This window comes from Dromiciops gliroides, chromosome 3 (genome assembly GCF_019393635.1).
Source record: "Dromiciops gliroides isolate mDroGli1 chromosome 3, mDroGli1.pri, whole genome shotgun sequence".
NCBI classification, from domain to species: Eukaryota; Metazoa; Chordata; class Mammalia; order Microbiotheria; family Microbiotheriidae; genus Dromiciops; species Dromiciops gliroides.
The window spans coordinates 521871438-521892172 of NC_057863.1; the positions used below are offsets into that span (position 1 = coordinate 521871438).

At 36.6% G+C, this 20735-nt stretch overlaps 1 protein-coding gene across 12 annotated transcripts in view; it reads left to right on the forward strand.

The window, feature by feature from the left end:
• The window catches only part of YAP1 (Yes1 associated transcriptional regulator), a 161482-nt gene that overhangs the window by 120868 nt on the left and 19879 nt on the right, over positions 1–20735 (forward strand). For 3 of the 12 annotated variants that reach the window (XM_043997456.1, XM_043997457.1, XM_043997464.1), the window contains 2 exons: positions 12283–12476; positions 14885–14932. In XM_043997456.1, the coding sequence (XP_043853391.1) occupies positions 12283–12476; positions 14885–14932 (242 nt within the window). The remainder of the gene's footprint in view (positions 1–12282; positions 12477–14884; positions 14933–20735) is intronic. The other 9 variants (XM_043997458.1, XM_043997459.1, XM_043997465.1 and 6 more) reach the window with 3 other exon arrangements.

Consider the following 20735-nt stretch of genomic DNA (forward strand, 5'->3'; position numbering starts at 1 on the left):
AGTTTGCAGGATAAGCAAGATGAGCCAGTAGTGTTATGAGGCAACCAAGAAAGCTAATGCCATCTTAGGCTGCCTTAAGAGAGGCATAGTTCCCAGATCTCAGTCCCCCTCTACTCTGCTCCAGTCACACCACGTCTGAAATTTTGTGGTCAGGACTGGATGCCACATTTTAGGAAGACTGGTAAGTTAGAGTGCCAAGAAGAGGACAACCGGTATTGTGAAAGTCCTGGAGGTCATTCCAGGTAATAATAGAAATGGGGATGCTTAATCTGCAAACTAGAAGACAGTTGGGATATGATAGCTTTCATCAGGTATTTAAAGGGATGTCACAGGGAAGAGAGAATAGCCTTGCTTTGCTTAACTGATAAAGGTAGAACTAATACCTAGCTACAAATAGCAAAGGCTGCTTCAGGACATATTAGGTATTCGACTTAATAGATATAATGAAGTATAAGTTTTTATATTACATAAGATATAAGGTATTTAGATAGACGTTGGGTGACCATTTTTCATACATGGGTTGTACAACAGTGTCTATGAGATTCAGTGATCCTGTGACTCTCCTGGACGCTGATTAAATTCTGACTAAATTTCATCCAACTCACATTGAGAAATAACAAAAAGTGTCATCTCATTTTTGCTGAGGATTACAAAAATGCGGCCAGGCTTTAAAAATCCCTCACATAATGCCCTAAATGACTTTAAGGTCCACAATACTCCATAAAAACCTTGGTGTGTATTTCAAACTTTTTTCCTTCCCTCCCCCACTATGGTGCTCTTCTATCTCTTTCTCTGATTTGTGGAGTATTTCCTCTTTGCAGAACCATTAAAGAAATAATAGTGAATGGAAGAAATCCCTCAGGATTTGAAAATGGCAAAATTCAGTGCTGACCTTTAAAATAGAATCAGATACTAAATTGGGAAACCTTCAAGTTATAGTTCAAGTATCTAAAAAAGATACCAGAATAAGTTAGTTTATAGTGAAAATAAAATGGGCCTTTTCTTTTGAAGGAACTCAGGTTTCCTAGCCTTTTTTTTTTTCTGTCCCTCTTTTAGTTTTGCTTTTCTTGGTACCACTGAGAATTGCTATTGAAAAGAAGATGAGGAAATCACTGGGCATATAATCTTTTTTTTGTTGTTGTTTTTGTTTTTGTTTTTTTAATAGAATTTTATTTTCCAAAATATATGTAAAAACAAATTTTAACATCAATTTTTTTAAAAAATTGTTCCAATTTCTCTTCCTCCTCCATTCCCACCCCCCACCCACTAGAACTCAAGCATTTCAAAATAAATTATACATGAGTAGTCATGGAAAACATTCCCACATTAGCTACGTTGTGAGAGAAAACAGTCAAAAAACTCCCAAAACTTCAGACTAAGGAATTGTCAAAGAGAAAAAAAATTTTTTTTTTAATGTATTTCCATGGGCAGCTAGGTGGCGCAGTGGACAGAGCACCGGCCCTGGAACCAGGAGCACCCAATGGGCATATAATATAAAGATAAGGCTTATCACATGATAAACAAAGGCAAATAAACTGGTTATCAGAGGAAATACTGCCTTCAATAGTTTGGCCTTATAATCCCAGGAATTCATATGAACATAGTTTTCTAAATATGTTAGGTGTTAATAGGGTTGAAACATCCCTGTTCCTTCTCTTAAAGAGGGATTTTGAGTTGTATGTTTGCTTCTTTTAAAAAACAAAAAAGGTACAGCTGGGTGGTGCAGTGGATAAAGAACCGGCCCTGGATTCAGGAGGACCTGAGTTCAAATATGGCCTCAGACACTTGACACTAGCTGTGTGACTCTGGGCAAGTCACTTAACCCTCATTGCCCCCGGGGGCGGGAGGAAGGGGGAGACCGAAATGTGCCTTATAAATTTACCATTTGTAACCCTTTATAGTATGTCATATGATTTTACAGTTAAGTGCACTGTTAAAAGGTACTACTGGCAAGAATTTATATAGCATTATAAATTAAATTCTTATTACTAACTGTGCCCATATCACATTTTCCTTGGAAGAAAAGGAGTGAGGGAATGATAGAATAGAGTAACATTATTGGAAAATAAATTAATTTTCCAAAATAAAATTATTTCCTGTTTGAACAAAGACTTTATCTCATTAAATTATCTTCATTAAATCAGGAGAAATTTAAACTCAGTAATTTATTTCCAGAAAATCAGTTTGCTAGAATGAGGCTGGAAAATAGTTTACAACTTGCAAGTAGCTACTCTCCAACTTACCCAGAGTGAATAAATATTTTTAGGTAATCATAAAATCACTTTTAGGAGTATACCACCATAGAGAAGAATGAAATGGCTAAAAGAATAAATTGTGAGGGATAGAGTCTTATAATCATTTACACAGGGGAGCTATTTATAAATACTAGTGTATCTTTTGAAAAAATTGCTAAAAATATCTAAAATCACTAGGCAAAAATTTTAATGAAGGTCTAGCTTACCTAAACTAGTGGGGGGGGGAGGTATGGGGTACGGAGGCAGCTAGGTGGCCCAATAGTTAGGTGCCAGGCCTGGAGTCAGGAAGATTCATCTTACTGAGAGCAAATCTGGCCCTAGATATTTACTACCTGTGTGACCCTGGCCAAGTCACTTAACCCTGTTTGCCTTGGTTTCGTTGTCTGTAAAATGAGCTAGAGAATGAAACGGCAAACCACTTTGGTATCTTTGCCAGTAAAGCCCCAAATGAGATCATGAAGAATCAAATATGACTGAAAGAACTGAACAAATAGGAATGAAGAACAACCACCACAGCCTCCCTTTGATTTATTTGAAAAATATCATATTCATTTTATTTGGACACATTTAAAAATGTTTATTGTCCTCTTAGTTGTGTATTGACATAGTTGTGTATTGACATACACACATATTGGAAAACTTCCAATTTGTTGTTTTTTGTCGTTCATTCTCAAAGAGGGCCATGACTTGCAATGAATTGGATTGAAGTGAGGGAGAGCTGTGCAACCTCACTCCTCCAGAGCCATCTGGGTCCAGTGGTAAGATATACAGCAGGATGACTGGAGATGGCCCCAGATATTTAAGGCATTTGGGTTAAGTGACTTGTCCAGAGTCACACAGCTAGTCAGTGTCTGAAGTGAAATTTGAACTTGGGTCCTCCCAGCTTCAGGGCTCTATCTACTGCACCACTGCCTCCATTCAGGTTCTATACTGATGCCTCATGGAGACTTGAAGCTGACACCAGATTCTCAAAGATTCTCTGTAAGATATGGCATTACCCCATCAATCTGAAAAAACTTCCAATGTGATTATGATGATGACTGTGTTCCTTGTCACCTGAGGAGCCAGCTTACCTAACCATTAAGTTGGCCAGCCCAGCATGTCATAAGTTTTTTCAGCTGTAGGATCACCTACAGATTACCTTATTAGGCACAGATTGGGTATCCTCTGTGCTGGTAGAGGAAGTGCCAACGCCATTGAAATCATATTATCTTTTGGTATTTAAGGAAGCATATCTTTGAAAAATTGCTGGAGAAAAGACAAAATATTCCCCTTTTGTGATGTCTTCCTTGGACTGCTTCAGTGCTCCATGTATAATGGAAAAGCAATAACCATAGGGCTTTTCCAAATGGGTAAAATAAATCCCTCATGCCCTCCTTTAAAATTTTTTTTATTTTAAGCCCTATAAATGGATTTTTTTTTAAGTGAGGCAATTGGGGTTAAGTGACTTGCCCAGGGTCATACAGCTAGTAAGTGTGAAGTGTCTGAGGCCAGATTTGAACTCAGGTACTCCTGACTCCAGGGCCGGTGCTCTCTCCACTGTACCACCTAGCTGCCCCATATAAATGGATTTTTTAAAAAATTATTTTTATTTTCTTTTCCTGGCCATCGAACAAAGTAATTTGAGTATTTATTCAAGCATATGCTTTTTTCTCTTTTCTTTCTTTCTTTCTTTCTTTCTTTCTTTCTTTCTTTCTTTCTTTCTTTCTTTCTTTCTTTCTTTCTTTCTTTCTTTCTTTCTTTCTTTCTTTCTTTCTTTCTTTCTTTCTTTCTTTCTTTCTTTCTTTCTGTTGGGGTTAAATGACTTGCCCAGGGTCACACAGCTAGTAAATGTCAAGTGTCTGAGGACACATTTGAACTTAGGTCCTCCTGACTCCAGGGCCAGTGCTCTTTCACTTCGCCACCTAGCTGCCCCCAGCATATGTTTTTGTAAACAAAAATGCAATATGCTGATTAAAAACATTTTCCTAGGTTTGGAATGGAACTTGGTTTATGTTTGCCATTGTTATATAGAAGAAGAGTTTTTATCACGAGGGACTACTAAAGGAGGTCTTGTAGCAAATCTTCTAGAAAAGTAAAGGCCTAGTACATATCTTCCTTTATACTACATTGCAAACTTCCCCAGGGCAAATCATATTTCAATAATAAAAACAATAATAATAAAATATTCTTTAACCACTAATACTAACCATGACCGCTTAAATAATGTATGTTCAAGTTTCATGGCAACAACATAGGGTTAGTGGGTAGAGTGCTGGACTGAAAGTCAAGAAGACTTGAGTTCAAATCCTACCTCAGACACTAACTAGCTGTGTGACCCTAGGCAAGTCATTTAACTTCCCAGAGCCTAAGTTTTTTACTCTTCAAAATGAGAGGATTTCACTCTCTTGCCTTTAAGATGTCTTTAGCTCCAAAATCAGATGCAACAATGCACTTCAGAGCTATATGTTCTCTCTGCCATCCCACCTCAGTAGATTAACAACTTTAAGCAAATTGTAGATGATAAAATTCATTTAGGAAATTTGCAAGAGATTGGAAATAGTAATCACAAAAGACTATTTTCAAAGTCATTATTTATTCTGTTTAATTTACTGTGGATTTGCTGTAATCAATAATCTTTTTAAAAATTAACTTACCCTACCTTGAAGGAACTGCCCTAATTAACTCCTTTACCTGAACTTCTTAAAGTGGATTTTAATGGCTGTTTTTCAGGAGGGAGATCATCCCCCTCTGGAGAAATGGAACTGATAGCTGGTTAGAACATGTTCTACCCCTCACCTCATTTAGCAACCCCTGTGTTTTGATCCAAACTGCTTAATGAGGTGACAAGAAGAAAATGTTCTGTTCATCCATGTTATATTATTTGAAATTACTTAAACCATAAACGGGGTTCATCATTATCTGTTGGTTTAGCCAATAATGGAGGAAGTAGGTTTCTAGATGGCTGTAAATAGTGGTCGGTATCTACCATTAATATCTTTGAACTGTTGAACAGCTTTGATGCCTTCTTTCAGTAATTGAGGTAGGAAAAAGTAGAGAAGAGAAGATGACTGATCCACCTGATTGATCTAGAATCACATCTGTGAACATTAGAGTAGCCTTGACTGTCACCTTGTATTTTCTCCTAAGTTACTTCTTCCACAGATTCTAGATTCTTTCAGGAATGGGATAGAAGTCACTTTTACCAGGTTGTTTTTTTTTTTTAATACTTATTTTGTGGTTCAGGCAGTTAAGCTTGATGGTTGCAATGCCAGTGGATCGATCATTTATTTATGGTTTTATACTAGCTTATAACGGCTGAGAAAGACAAGGGAAGTTTTAGTCCCCTCCGAGTTCTAGAAATGCCATTAGAGGAAATATAAATATGAGCATTCGTACAAATATTATTTAAAACCATGCTTAAAGGTGGCAACATCAGTCAGCACCTGAACTTTTTTGCCTAATAAAAAGGCGTATTTGATTGTTGCCAGGATGGACTATTTAGTTATTCATAAGATCAGTAAAAATATTGTAAGTTGTTTTTCACAGGCAGAGCTAGGACCAGGGGTACTATGGTTAGATATAAAACACAGTTGACATCGGTGGGTGGCCGATGCAATGAAGGACATTTTTGTACGTGTTCTTCTTTTTTCATTCCAGAAAATGCCATTTTCCATGGCATATAGTGAAAATTCAAGCTATAACAACACGGAGAGGGTATAATTTTGAAGTGTTGAGGTGGGGGAGTGGAAAGCTGGCATACTTTTCAAACCTTGCCTGAGAAGTAAAAATGTCTAGGATCCAATGGATGCTTTTAATATAAAAGCTTTAGGAATTATGAATTGACTTTGTAAATAAAGTATACTAAAATAAAGAAATATCACTAACTAGAGGGTAATCTGATTATCATTTTATGATTTAAACTGTATCATTCACTTTTATTCTAATGTATTTTCATTGAATAGCTGTTCATCTTTTTTTTTTTTTTTTTTTTTGGCGGGGCAATGGGGGTTAAGTGACTTGCCCAAGGTCACACAGCCAGTAAGTGTCAAGTGTCTGAGGCCCGATTTGAACTCAGGAACTCCTGAATCCAGGGCCGGTGCTCTATCCACTGCGCCACCTAGCTGCCCCCTCATCTTTTAAATGTCAAAAAATTTCTCAGATACTCACATTATAGTAGGTGTCCTGTAGTACACTGCATACTTAAGAGTACTGTTTATTGGTAGACTATGCAACGAGAGAAAGCTGGATGTAGTTGAAAGAAGACTGAATTTGAAATTGACTTGGTTTCAGGTCTTAATTCTGCTAATGGCTGCTTGTATGTATTTATGGACCCTTTTTAATAAGCCCACCCCTCTCCATTCCACCAAGGTCTTTTACTCACAAAATGGGCACTAATACATTACAGCATGACCCAAAGAATTAGTAGGATAATAGAGTATTGGACCTGACACCAGGAAGATGTGAGTTCAAATCCTGTTTTACTTCTTAGCTGTGTGTTTCTAGCAAGTCACTCAACCTCTTGTTCTTAATTTCCTCATCTGTAAAATAAGGATAATGAAAGTACCTCCCTCTGTATATTATTGTAAGGATTAAATGAAATAATGGCGAGGAGGTGCAGTGGATAGAGCATTGGGCCTAGAGTCAGTAAGACCTGAGTTCAGATTTGCTTCAGATACTTACTAGCTGTGTGATTCTGGGCAGGTCACTTAGCCCTCGTTTCCCATAGTTTTGTCATCTGTAAACACTGACCTCACAATGTTGTTGTGAGGATCAAATGAGATAATTGTATAAATTATAAATATTGTTGAGATAAAATAATTGGGGCAGCTAGGTGGCACAGTGGATAGAGCACCGGCCCTGGATTCAGGAGGACCTGAGTTCAAATCTGGCCTCAGACGCTTAACACTTACTAGCTGTGTGACCCTGGGCAAGTCACTTAACCCCAATTGCCTCATAGTAGTGCTTTCTAAATGTTAGCTATTATCATTGTTAGCATCATTATCATCATGGTCATCTCAGTTTGTGTACCAGATTAATCCACAGCTGATCCAATAGCTCTGCTTTTTTTAAAAGCCATCTATTTTTATTTAGTATGTTTACTGCTTTATCAGCTAAGAATATTTGTATTTATAATGAAATTATTGTTTCTAAACCTCAGTTGTGAACAAATTAAAACTATAGGCAGTTTAATATCTCGATAGGCAATGACTGGTCCTTAATCAAATTTTGCCCAAAAGATTTTCATTTTAGCACTGCATCCTGTGAGACCTGCTCCAGACTTAGTTTTATGTATTTTGAGCAGTTCTCTTGTCTCCTTGTTGAAATTGGTAATTACAATAACATTATTAAAACTTGTATCAAAGTTCTTTAAAAGTTTGAAGTCTGTGAAGATACAGTAAAATTTTTCTAATGTTACAAATTGAAATGCTTGAAGTGAGCGGTCATACTTAGGGAGAGACGGTGTTGACCCATTTTCACTATTTGAGAGTCCTCTTATTTATTTTATGTAACTGCAGAGAGTAGCTCATTTGCTAAGCCAAAACAGTCAAAACAGGCAGAACTGTGTCTTTAAGGAAAACTAAAGCAATTTTTCATAGCTCAAATATCACAGACGCTGGAACAGTTGAAAACCACAGATTCTAAACAGTTCCAGCTCATAGCCTACCCTGTATACCATGATGCTTCTTAAGGTTTTTGTATTAAAATGTATTTATAATAACTATAAAATAAGTATTTTGTGGTTGAATATAAGAGGAAAGGACAGTGCTATTATCTTTTCTTTCCTAGCTGCCCTTCCCTTCCCCACCCTAGACAAAGTCTGTTTTGTTTCTTGCCTGCCTGTGAGGTCTTTCCTATATACCCCATGTGGGTGCATAACCCTGTGTGCTGTTCAAATGCTCAGCACATGCAAAAAGTAAAGAAAAAGATGCCTCAAGAAACTGGTAAATCTTGGCTCCAAGAGACAGACAATTTTTTTTTTGCCTTTAAATTATTCACCTAAAATGAGCTATGGACATGGACACCTTTTAGAACTATTTATGTCCTATAGATTGAAGCATTTACAATAAACATAATTAATTAAATGTCCACATGACTGACAGACTACATTTCTTATTTGGGACAAATTTTGGTAATTTTCCCCCCTTTGGCACACAGCAGTTCCAGCTTGGAAGAATTTTTGGTATGCATATGCAGAATCACAAATCATCTGTTCAAAGGTAGAATCCCCTCTACGGCATCCTTTCAAGATGGCTGGCCACTGTTTGAAAACTTCCATTGATGAGAAGGCTGTTAATTTTTGAAGCAACCCTTGTAATCTTGGATAGCTCTGAAATAATAGAAATTCCTTCCCTATATCAAGTCAGAATTTGCCTCCCTGTAATTTTCACTCATTGTCATCTCAACATATGGAGGTACACATAACTATCTTCCACATGACGGTAATAATGTTTCCTTAAAAACTCCTTTCTTCTAGATAAGCATCTTCTGGTCTCTCAATCTTTCTTGATAACATGTTTTCCATATAGAAACCTTCCTGGTTGCCTTCCTTATGTCATGATACATTTTATGAATAGATATCTTAAAATGTTGTGATCTAAAAGCAAATATAATAGTTCAGAGGTAATTTTACTGGTGCAGTGGGTTATGCAAGATTACACTGGTTTTTTTAGAAATAGTGTCACACAGTTAAGTCACTATTGGATGGAATTTTAAGCAGGTACATCATTTCAGCTCAACTTTTAAGGAAGGATTCCATTACAGATTTACACCAAAATGGAAGTGGTATAGTGAGTGTTCTATCACAGGAAATGTTCAAAGAGAGGCCAAACCCATTATGGATATTTGAAGATGGAGTTATTGCACTACATTGTTCCTGAAGTCCCTTCTTATTAAACTTGTGATCAAATAAAATCAAATTCCTAGACATTTTTTCATGTAAATTGTGGGCAGACCAGTTCTTCTCCCATCTTGTAATTGCTCAATTTTTTTTTAAATCTAAGTATAAAACTTTACATACTATCACCCGGTTTATTAGCTTTCCACCCTAATTTGTGTGATTTGCAGTTTTATAAGTATGGTTTCAGTCCCTTTATCTAAGTCATTTATTAAAAAGTTTTCAGCTTCTAACTAAGTTGACAAGTGTACTCATTAACAGTCTTTAGATGTGGTTGTTCAAACAGTAATGAATCTACCTAATTATATAATCATCTAGTCCATATTTCTCCTCAAAAGTATCTTGTCCTCGTTGTTTGGTCATGTCTGACTTTTCTTATGGTTTTCTTGGTAAAGAGAATGGAGTGGTCCTTCTCCAGCTCATTTTACAGATGAAGAAACTGAGGTTAACAGGGTTAAGTGACTGTGGGGTGTATGGGATGTTCGGGGGGGGGGGACTAGACACTGGCATAAGAGCTTGATGAGCCCTTTTTAAGGCTACTTAGCTACCTTTTCGTGTCCATTTGTCCCCAACTCTCACCTGTGGCTCCAATAAGCTGTAGCATGTGCAGTGGCCATAGCCCAAGACCATCTCAGAAGATGGGCTAAAACAGGTCGAAGATAACTAACTATGGTAGGCCTTAAACCTTTTGGTGAGTGAGGGGGATGTCTATTCCAAGCAAATGAAGGCTTCTCTGGATGAAATAGGCAGATGAGAACGATTTGTTTCAATGGCCATGAAGGTGGCCGAATCAGGTGCCACTTAAGGGCTTGGTCAGACCTTGACAACACCAAGATCATTTACTGCATCCTGGGCCATCGCCTGTTGTCCTGACTTTTATCTTGCTATTGGACTTTGATGTCTCTGAAAAGCGAGAATGAGGCTAATGACTTTGTGCAACTCTGCCTCATCTAAATTCAACCCTACCTCAAACGTAGTGTGAAAGACTTGAAATGTCTATGAATTTAAAATGGAGCATTCCTAAGAGACAGAGACACTCTGACAGAGACTGACTAGTTTGGCATGATTTATGCACAATGAACTTGTGCCAGCACTTTATAAACAACTGTTAACTATTTACAAATCATCTCTTTTTTTTTTAACAAAAATATTAAGGGATTAACTTCAAAAATACATTTCTTTTCCCAAGACTCAGCTGCCTTTTCTTTTTCAACCTTTTGGGAAATATAGTTTCAAAAAAAAAGTTCTAAGCTATTACCAATATTTGAAAGAATACTCCAAATTGCTAAAAAGAAGAAAAATATAAATAAAACTGCAAGGTTCTACCTCACACCAGACTGGCAAAGATGACAATAAAAAGAAAATGTTAATCATCAGAGGGAATGTTGGAATACCAGAGCACAAATAACTGTTGGTATAGCTGTGAAATGGTATTTCCAAGCTATTCTAGAAAGTAACTTGGATCTATATCCCCAAAGTCACTAAACTATGAAAACCCTCTGACACAACAGCAATACTTCCAGACATATCCTAAAGAGATCAAAGAAAAGGAAAAGGACCTTTATGTTAAAGTGCGCGTGCGCGCACGCACACACACACACGGAGAAAGGAAGGGGTTTTTGGGGGGCTTTTTTGGGAGAGGGTATTGAGGAGTTTTGAAAGGGCATATTATCCCCACTTATTACTCCTCTCTATCTCCTTTACCTTTTTAACATGAAGATCTTTTCACTATGTTGCATAGGTTGTTTTTTGTTTGTTTTTTTTTTACTGCTCTCAGTAGTATCTTCATTGTATATTGTTTTTTATATCTGTTGTAAAATTTAATATTTTCAAAGAATTAATGTACAGTTCTGTTAGTTATTAGGTAATAGAGACTAATTTCTTATCTAGAAGAGAATAATATCTCAATGTGATTCATTTTGAATGCATACAAAATTCTGAATAATGGTTTGTATCATGAATCAAGCATTTTCAACTCTATATAAGTATTTACCAATATTCTTTTTTTGTTTTGTTTTGTTTTTAGTGAGGCAGTTGGGGTTAAGTGACTTGCACAGGGTCACACAGCTAGTAAGTGTTAAGTACCTGAGGTCAGATTTGAACTCAGGTCTATCCATTGCGCCACCTAGCTACCCCTACCAATATTCTTTGATGGCATGATAGTTCATTCTCTTACAGTTGAAACTTTCCTGAATTGTTTTGAAAATGGAGGGTTTTTTAATGAATCAAGTTGCAATTTAGAAATGGGATACAATTTTATTTTATTTTGATAAAGTGTATTTTAAATTTTTACTCATTATTTTCATTTCATAGATTTTTTTTTCCTATGTTTCTAGTGTTCTTTGTATTTGTCACTCCTCATGACAGTATATACTACTCAGTTTTGCCCATTTACCACAATCTAGCCGTTTCCTAAAAATTTGGCATTTTTGTTTTCAGTTTTGCATATGTACACTGGTTTATATATAAAAGATTAATTGTATGCACAAAACTATATACTGTTATGTATTTATATGTAATGTAGCTATAAACTTGGTACAAATAGTTCTCCCTTCTGTTCTCCCTGGATTATTTCCTTGGGCGATATTCCCCAGAGGTGGGATTACAATAGGAAAGGGTATGACTGGTTTTGTGTCTTTCATTATGAGGCAGCCTAATTTTGATGTAGATGTGTTTTAAAATGTATTTTCGCTCTTTATTTGACCATTCTAGCCAGTTTTTCTAAATCAGATTTTTAAAAAACTGAGATAAGATATATTAAATAGTTAATAATTCAACCTCATCTTGTCAGAGAGAGAGAGAGAGAGATCTTATATTCTTATGGGGAAAAGGTGAACCTATTTTTCTTTGGGCACTCACACAGTAAAATATCAGACTGACTGGGAAAACATTGGTAGAGTGGGCTAATGTAATATACAGTCAGCACTCACTACAACTGAGTTAGTATTGTAATGAATGGTATGTATGCCATTTTTTATGGGTATGCATCAGTAACTCATCTTCTACTGGCTTTTCCTTAGTAGCATAGCTGAGAATTATCTCACGAATTCCACCACCAGAAATGCTACTGCCCCTACAATCACTTTTGATTGACATTGCTTTCCTTTTGCTAGTTGGATTTTTCAGGATCACTCTTTTATTCCTTTTCAGCCATGAACCAGAGAATCAGTCAAAGCGCTCCTGTGAAGCAGCCACCCCCTTTGGCTCCCCAGAGTCCCCAAGGGGGTGTAATGGGTGGAGGTAGTTCCAATCAGCAGCAACAGATGAGACTGCAACAGCTGCAGATGGAAAAAGAGAGACTTCGACTAAAGCATCAAGAACTGCTTCGGCAGGTGAGGCCACAGGTTAGAAACCAGCCTTCCCCTTTTTTATCCTCTGTTTCTAGTGTTGGTCATGATTAGCTTTAAGCAGCTGTCAATAATGCTTGCGCCTGTTATGGAGAGAGTGCACTCTTGTCTTTACTGACCTTTTCTTTGGACAGGATAGATGGGCCACTTAGTCCCATGGCCATCTGTGCCATGCCATTGGTCAGGAACTCATCATCTTGGAAAGCCTCACAAGACTGGCTTTCTTGAATTGAGATGGCACAAATATTGCTCCATCTCTGAAGACTGAATAGAGAGCATGAGACCACGAAGAAGCAGAATCTGTCTCCCTAAAGAAACTGCTCGTGTAATGGCAGAAGTACCCACTCCCCCACAATTGATAAGATACATCATCCTAAATATTACAGTCTCTATTTTTTCCCATTGTTGAGATTGGGAGATGTCTAATACCTGAAGATTTCAGATTAAGTTTTCCCTTTAGAAGCATAGGGCAGCAGAGAGCTTGGAATTTCTCTCTTCCACTCTCATGACTTTTCTTTCAGAAAGTGGCACTGGACCTTTAATGTCCACAAGAAAATATAACCCCTCTGCAGAAAGTAAATTCTTTTGACTGGTCTACTACAGATTCATACGAAGCCAAGGTTAAACTGCTGCTTTTTTATTATCTTATACAGGCTAAGAATTTGTAAACTTCATCCATTTTTCCTATTCTCCTTTTAAATAACATACTCGCATTTTTATAGTGCATCACTAGTATCAGTAGAAATACACGGTGACCTCACACATTGATATCATGTTTGAGGAGTCCATAACAGAACTACTTTTTGAGAAATTAATGGAAAAGATTTTCTTTTTTTTTTTTACACTGTAGGAACAGTGTTGACTTAAGAGCCAAGACTAGGTGGAATTCTCCTCCAGGGAAGACACAGTATTAGTGTGTTTCTAGTATAGCAGGCACATGATTAACAGAATGGGAAACTTTATGACAACATGTGATATCAGGAAATACTTTGAGGGGAATGTTTCTCCATCTGCTCTTAATAGGGTAGAAGGAGGAAGCAAGTTAATAAGATTAAATATCTTCCTAAATGTGATTTTCTGTCCGTACTCCAGAAAAAGAAAAACACTTCAATTAAATGGTGCTATGACATTATTACAAGGTAATGTCACCAAGCTTATAATTATCCTTTTATGATGGAAAAAGAATTCATTAGCATATAATTCAATCCTTTTTCATTGGTTGCTTTTCATTTTGTAGTTCCTGGGTGCTGGATAGTATAGTTCATTTCAACAAATACTTATTAAAAGCCTACTTTGTGAAATATACTGCTTGAACCATTGTTACAAGACTAAATTCTTTTAAAATCAAAGGCCATAAAAGTAAAGTAAAATATCCGTTATTGAGAAAATATCAAATATTTAATATGTTCTTTTGAAAATCTTATTAATGCTTTCCTTTCTAGATAACTTTTAAGGGATTTAAGTTGGCTGGCTGTCATCTCACTGTCAATAATAGTTTAGCCTGGGTCTTATGTGGGGAAATAGTGCTGTTGTAAATAAACTCCTTCCTTATAGAGTATCTTTCTTGACCTTATTCTTTGTGCTATTACTGTGGGTGTTGGGTCCTAGAAAAAAAAGTTTCATTTCCTTAAAGATAACAACTTTTTATTTGCTTCATTATCACTTTCTATGTTAAATCCTCAAGGAGTGTGTGGAGGAGGAAGAGGGGATATAGTCGACCTTTCCTCTCATACTAATAGTCTATTTGTAGGATGCTTTTAAGTCATCTGATAAAGAATTCAAAGCTTTTCCGTGAAGAACTCTTTTTACTAAAATATCCATGATGCTGTCTATGTTCCTTCCTCAACTCTTTAAAAGGCAAAATCTCAGAAATATGGAATTAGGTAGGATGGTGGCTAGGGCATTGGACTTGGAGTCAGAAAGACCTGAGTTCAAATTCTACTAAAGACATTTGCTAGTTATATGACCTTGGGCAAGTCACTTAATCAATCTGTACCTCGGATACCTCATCAGTAAAATGAGGCATTTGATTTAAAGGCCTTCATGGTCCATTCCAGCCCTAGATCTGTGGTCCTGTTATCATGGTACCCTTGGTGGGGGATGGGGGGAGGTCCATAAAAATGATTACTAAATGGTAGTTTAGTTCTTGTACCTAATAATCACAGGCAAGGTTTTTGGTTTTTGTTTTTTGTTCCTGTCCTTTCCTCAAATGCTATAAAAACTTCTTAGTTTTCATAATATGGTGGCTCCATTGGCTTTTACCTCCCTCAATCTGTCTCCTCTTGGGCTATCATGGGAATTCTGTGCTATGGAGATGTGACTGGATGGTGTTTGTTAAGTCAGCCTGCACAGCCAAATCATGTGGCTTAAAAGTAATTTTTATCCATCTTATTTTTTACTCTTAGGCATTGCGGAATGTCAATCCCAGCACAGCAAATTCTCCAAAACGTCAGGTAGGCTCTTAACTGATGTTTTAGCATAAGAAAAAAAAATAAGGTATTAAATTAAAATAGCCAAGAGAGAAAGTTTATGCACAGTGTAGCCATCCTCAGGGAAGATTAGCAGCATTAACACATCCATGGGCCACCATTCTGCTGAACTGCTTAATAGATCTGTAAGCAGAGTGCCACAGTCTTTTTTTAATCTTCCATTTTGACTTTTAGAGAAAATTATTGTTCCAAATTTCATACATATTTTATTTTTATTGCACATTGTGCTTCGTCCCCTAGTATACTTACATAATTTTTAAAGTTAAAAATATTCTAAAATTCTTAAATCACTTTTTCATTTAAAATGCTAATTTAAAAGTATCTAAAGACAACAACAAATAACACAGCCTGCTTCCTTGGGAAGACTGGCCTACCGGAGGTTTTTTCTAGGTTGTTTTTGTTGTTGTTGTTGTTTTAGGTTTTTCTTCAAAGGAAATGTGTTTTTATATCACTTACATACCAGTCTGACTACCTTCCTGTCCTCTTCCTCATCTCTAAAGATGAATTTAGAAGGATAATTGCATATGAATATGAATGGTGTTCATGGGAAAGGAGAAATCTTTTGAGAGTCTTTCCCAAGGAAGGACTAATGATTGGAAAAGAGGAAAAAAAATGTCTATTTTATCAGTATTGGGGGCTGAGTTCACAAGGCTCATTTGAAAGAAACAAATTGTCAAATTAGGAAGAAGAAATTGGAGGGGCAGGAGGAATGATGATTCTCTTCAAGTATCTGAAATGACTTGCTTAGAAAAAGAGTTAGACTTGAGTTTTGGTTTTTATTTTTTGACCCAAGAGGGTATGACTAGGAGCAACAAGTAGAAATTGCAGATGCTAAGTGAGGAACCATAAAAGGAAAACAGTTCAAAAATAACTATGCTAAAGTGGGCCCCAGGGCTGCCTGGAAAGGATCAGGTAGTGGGTGCTCTGCACTGATAAAGAGGAAGGTTCTCACTCACAGCTTGGAGACCAGGTTTAAATTCAACCAGATGATTCAAAATATCTTCCAACTCTGAAAGTCTGTGCAATTCTGTGAATCTTGATAACTATCTTATTACAATCTTAAAAGTAAAGTTGCATGTTCCAGAAATATATGTACTTATTATACAAGGAAGGCTGTAGTCATATCTGAGTTGAATTTTGCATATTTCAAAAAAACTGTTTACAGATAAACTATTTGCAGCCCTTTTCATGTAAAGAATCATTTTGGAGTATTTTTCCCCACAGACTTTAGGGAGAATGAGATTATAAGAGTTGTGAATTCCAAGGGGTATTCAGGTATAAAGTTCTTCCTGAGCATTTCTCAAATGATAGCAGCAAAGCTGAAAGAATGGGTAATTCCTAATTACTACATGAAGGAAATTTGGTGGCGTGAGCTGTGTTTGATTTACTAGACACAGTAATAGGATTGTTGACTCTGTTTGTTTATAAGTGTACATAAGTACTTTAAGAATATGGTATATTCATCATAGTACCTAAAGTATTTATAGTCTAATTTTTTCATCCTAGTGATATTCAAAAAACCATCTTACTTTGAAATTCTTGTATCAAGGATCATGACCATCCAATCCAACTCCTTCATTTTGCAGTTAAGTAACTTCTCCAAGATCATACAGGTAGTTATTCTCAGAGGTGAAATTTGAGTGTAGTTCCTCCATCCAATTCAAAGGGCGATGCTCTTTTCATTGCACCATGTTGCTGCCGTGAATGTAACATTTAATCTTTTAATGCATTTTAATAGTGTGATTATTAAAATAAATTTTATAGTTTTACATGAGAGGCAACATGGATAGAGAGATGGCCTCACAACTAAGAACCACTGGGTATAATTTCCACCACAGATACATATTGGCTGTGTGTTTTCCTGGGCAAGTTTCTTTACCTTACCTCTGAAACTCTAATTTCAGAACACATTCAAATCTGCATTGTTAGGAATTTTCTTACCGTGAATTCCCTATTCAAGTGAAATCACAAGTCCAGGCATCATTAGAGGCAACAGATGGCTGGTTTTAGATTCAGGAAAACTTGGGTTCAGTACCTGCCCCTGACACATATTAGCTATCTGACTATAGGCAAATCACTTAACTCAGAGTAAGAGATGTTGCAATGATGGAATTGTGAGGATGTGGTCACTGATTTAGATATAAGATAAGAAGAAAAAGTAAAAAAGGATACCATTGACAGAAATAGGGAAGTCAGAATTAAAAGTATATTGAGGGGGGCAGCTAGGTGGCACAGTGGATAGAGCACCGGCCCTGGAGTCAGGAGTACCTGAGTTCAAATCCGGTCTCAGACACTTAACACTTACTAGCTATGTGACCCTGGGCAAGTCACTTAACCCCAATTGCCTCACTTAAAAAAAAAGTATACTGAGGAAGAAATTCACTTAAATCCAATAACCAACTATGGGTTCAGCAATAAGATAACAAACTCACTTTTGGACATGTTAAGACTGAAGTACAGGGGGAGATTCTGGTCTGGATCTCAGAAGAGAGAGGAAGAAGTCAGAGCTCGTCATTGCAGAGGTGGCAATTTGAAGCCATGGTAATTGAGGTGGTAGTTGCCATGAAAGCATGTGCCTGAGGAAAGACTTTTGGGGGAATATAGCCACATTAAGTAGTTGGGAAGAGAATGAAAAGCCAGAAAGAACATTTAAAGAGAAAGGAGAACTAGGACAAGGATAGTCTAATTGTTCAAAATTCTTGTGTCTAAAACTGAACTCCTCCTCATCGCTCTCCCAGAATTTGCTTATCTTTCCAATTTCCCTATTTATGATGACAGCATTAACATCCTTCCAGTGATCCAGAAGTTTTTACTTCTTTACCATAGTAAGTTTGAGTCTTTACTATCTGCTTTTTAGATCACGGGTTCTTAACTTGTGATCTCTGGGTTTTTTTGTTTGTTTTGTTTTTTATAGTTTGACAATTATATTTCAATAAAAATCAGTTTACTTTGTAATCCTATATATTTTACTTTATTTTAAGACATTTTTCTGTCAGACAAGCCATAAAAAAAGTTAAGAACCTAGACTTTGTAACAGCTTTCTAGCCGTCATCTTTGTCTTTAGTCTATCCATGAATCACAGTGTTTTTAATTAATGTTCTTAATGTATAGGTCTCTTGGTAAAAGTTGTCTGTGGAAAGACCTTTAGTAGCTCCCTGTTGCTTGTTTATAGAATGAAGTACCAAGTCCTTGGCCTAACATTTAAAACTCATCACAGTTTATCACATAAAAAATTTTGCCCAGCAAAAGAAGCCACTTTCCAATTTCATCCTGTGCTCTCCTACCTTTCCATACCTTCAATACACACCCTCCGTATAACTGCTTGTTAAAATCTTTTTCTTCCTCAAAGGCCTAGGTTATGAATGATTTCCTTGACTGCCCCAGGCACTAGAGATATAACGAGAGATTTGACACTGTCCCTGCTCTCAAGATATTTTCAAATAATGGGTGAGGGAAGCAGTGCACATACAAATAATTATGCTCCAAGTTAGAATAAGATAAATATAAAGAATGAGTCAGCAGTAGAAGCACCAGAAGGTTGAGGAGGGAGAATTCACTTTAAGCTGGGTGAGAGGGGCAGCTAGGTGGCACAGTGGATAATGCACCAGCCCTGGATTCAGGAGGACCTGAATTCAAATCCATCTTCAGACACTTGACACTTACTAGCTGTGTGACCCTGGACAGATCACTTAACCCTCATTGCCTCATGAGCAAAAAAAAAAAAAAAAAGGCTGGTTGAGGGGAGTCAGAAGCCTTTTAAAAGGTGGTAGTTGCTGCATCTGGGCCATGAAAGAAAAAGAGAGATTTCAGAAGAAGGGCAGGAGTGAGAAAATTTATGCTAGGAATGCCCAAATGAGACTAATCTAGTTTAACTGAAACAAAAGACAGAAATATTAGCACCAGATTGTAGAGAATCTTGACTATTGAACTAAAGAGTTTCTATTTTATTTGGTAGGCATCTAGGTGCCATTGTAAGTTTTTGAGAAGTGACTGGCATGAGGAAAGTAATCACTAAGAAGATTATGTAGGTGGAGAGTCACTTTAAGAAAATTAAAGTTATATTTGATATTATTGAGTTGTAAATTTTTCCTTCTCACCTTAATATCTTCCTGTACAGAAAGCATGATGGAGTTGGGACAGAAATGACTTGATATCTGTTCTCTTCTTGAACTCTTGTAATTTTTAATAACCTTCTTTAGTCATTGAATTATTTTTCCATATTTACTAAAATACAATGACACAGTGAGAGTTAAAGAACAGTCAGTTCTATTGTTAATCATCCTTTGATGTTCTAACATTTGACAATTCCTGAACCTTTCAGTGATTTGCTATTTGAGATACTTGTCTTAGTTTTTTGATCAAATTGTCTTTGGGCCAGGAAGAAAGAAGTACCAAGTAGCTGCCATACTGGTTTAACTGTAGGATAGATGGACTAACATCCAGCTGCAAGGGGACCTAGAAAGAAGAGTATGTTCAAGCTGAAAAGGGAGAAGTTAAGTATAAGAACAGTCAGTTGACAAGAAACTAGCCCTAGTGGAAAGTGTACTAGACTGGAGGAAAGGGGGCCCAGATTTGATTCCTAGGTGTATCACCTGTGTGACTTAGGGCAGGTTGCTCAATTTCTTCAAGGTTTAGTTTCTTTGAAAAATGAAGCAATTGGACTACATGACCTCTAAAGTACTTTGCTGTGGTCCTAATGAACCTTTATACCCTGGCAAGGACCAAGTGTATTCTGTTTAGAGAAGGCTCTGTTGGCAGCAGTATTTGCTATTTCAAAGGGAAAAAAATAATCTCAGGGTGAGAAACAGGAATTGTGCCAGCAAAACACTTTACTTGACTTTTCAAAATATTGGAAAGAGAAAATGCATGAGTAAGTTTGATATGAGGGGCAAGTACAAAATACTGAGGTGGGTTTCAATAGATACGCCCATGCAAAGAAATTTATTATTTTACTGTCACACCTTCATTTTACATTAATTTTGAGGGGGGGGGCAGTGATGAAACAAAAGATCATTGTCGTAATTCTGAAAAAGTTGAAAACTGTTGATTTAAAGACTTGTCCTTCTGTGTCCTTCCTTGACTTGCTCAAATGATCAGTCTGTCTTCATTTAGATGATTCAGATGCAAACTTAAAGAACAAATTCAGACTTGGACTCCCAAGTTATTAAGGATATACATCTGAAGTGTAATTCATTTCCAAAATATACTACAGTATATGCAGTAGAGTGGATCCCCGTATAAGACTTGTTAATGGATTCTTGACTAGCTTGTCCCTACTGCTTGAAAATTATGGAGCTCACTTATATTATTTGTCACTATGGCTTTTCTGGAAATACCTCTTATATGATGTTCTGAACATTTTTTAAATGAGAAAAGTTATCATTATAGTTTTATTACCTTAGATAAATATGTGATATTTGATTGTGTGTGTGTGTGTGTCTGTCTGTCTGTCTGTCTATGTGGCTCTTTTAGATATCTGAGCTTCCTAAATTTATTCATCTATTAAATGGAAAGAATACTACTTGTAGTATCTACCTCACAGGGTTGTTGTAAGGACAAAATTTTATAAAAATAAAAAAGCTATATAAATGTAAGTTGTTGTTATCATGGAAAAAGTGTGTTGGATCTGGCTTTTGTAAGTCTTTTTAAGACTAAAAGGTAGTTCAAGTTTAGTTTTTACCAAGAACTTAATTAAGAACCTTTCTTTGCCTCCACTTCCTTTTGTCTATTTTAGAATGTACAATGTTTGACTAGATCAAAAATCCAT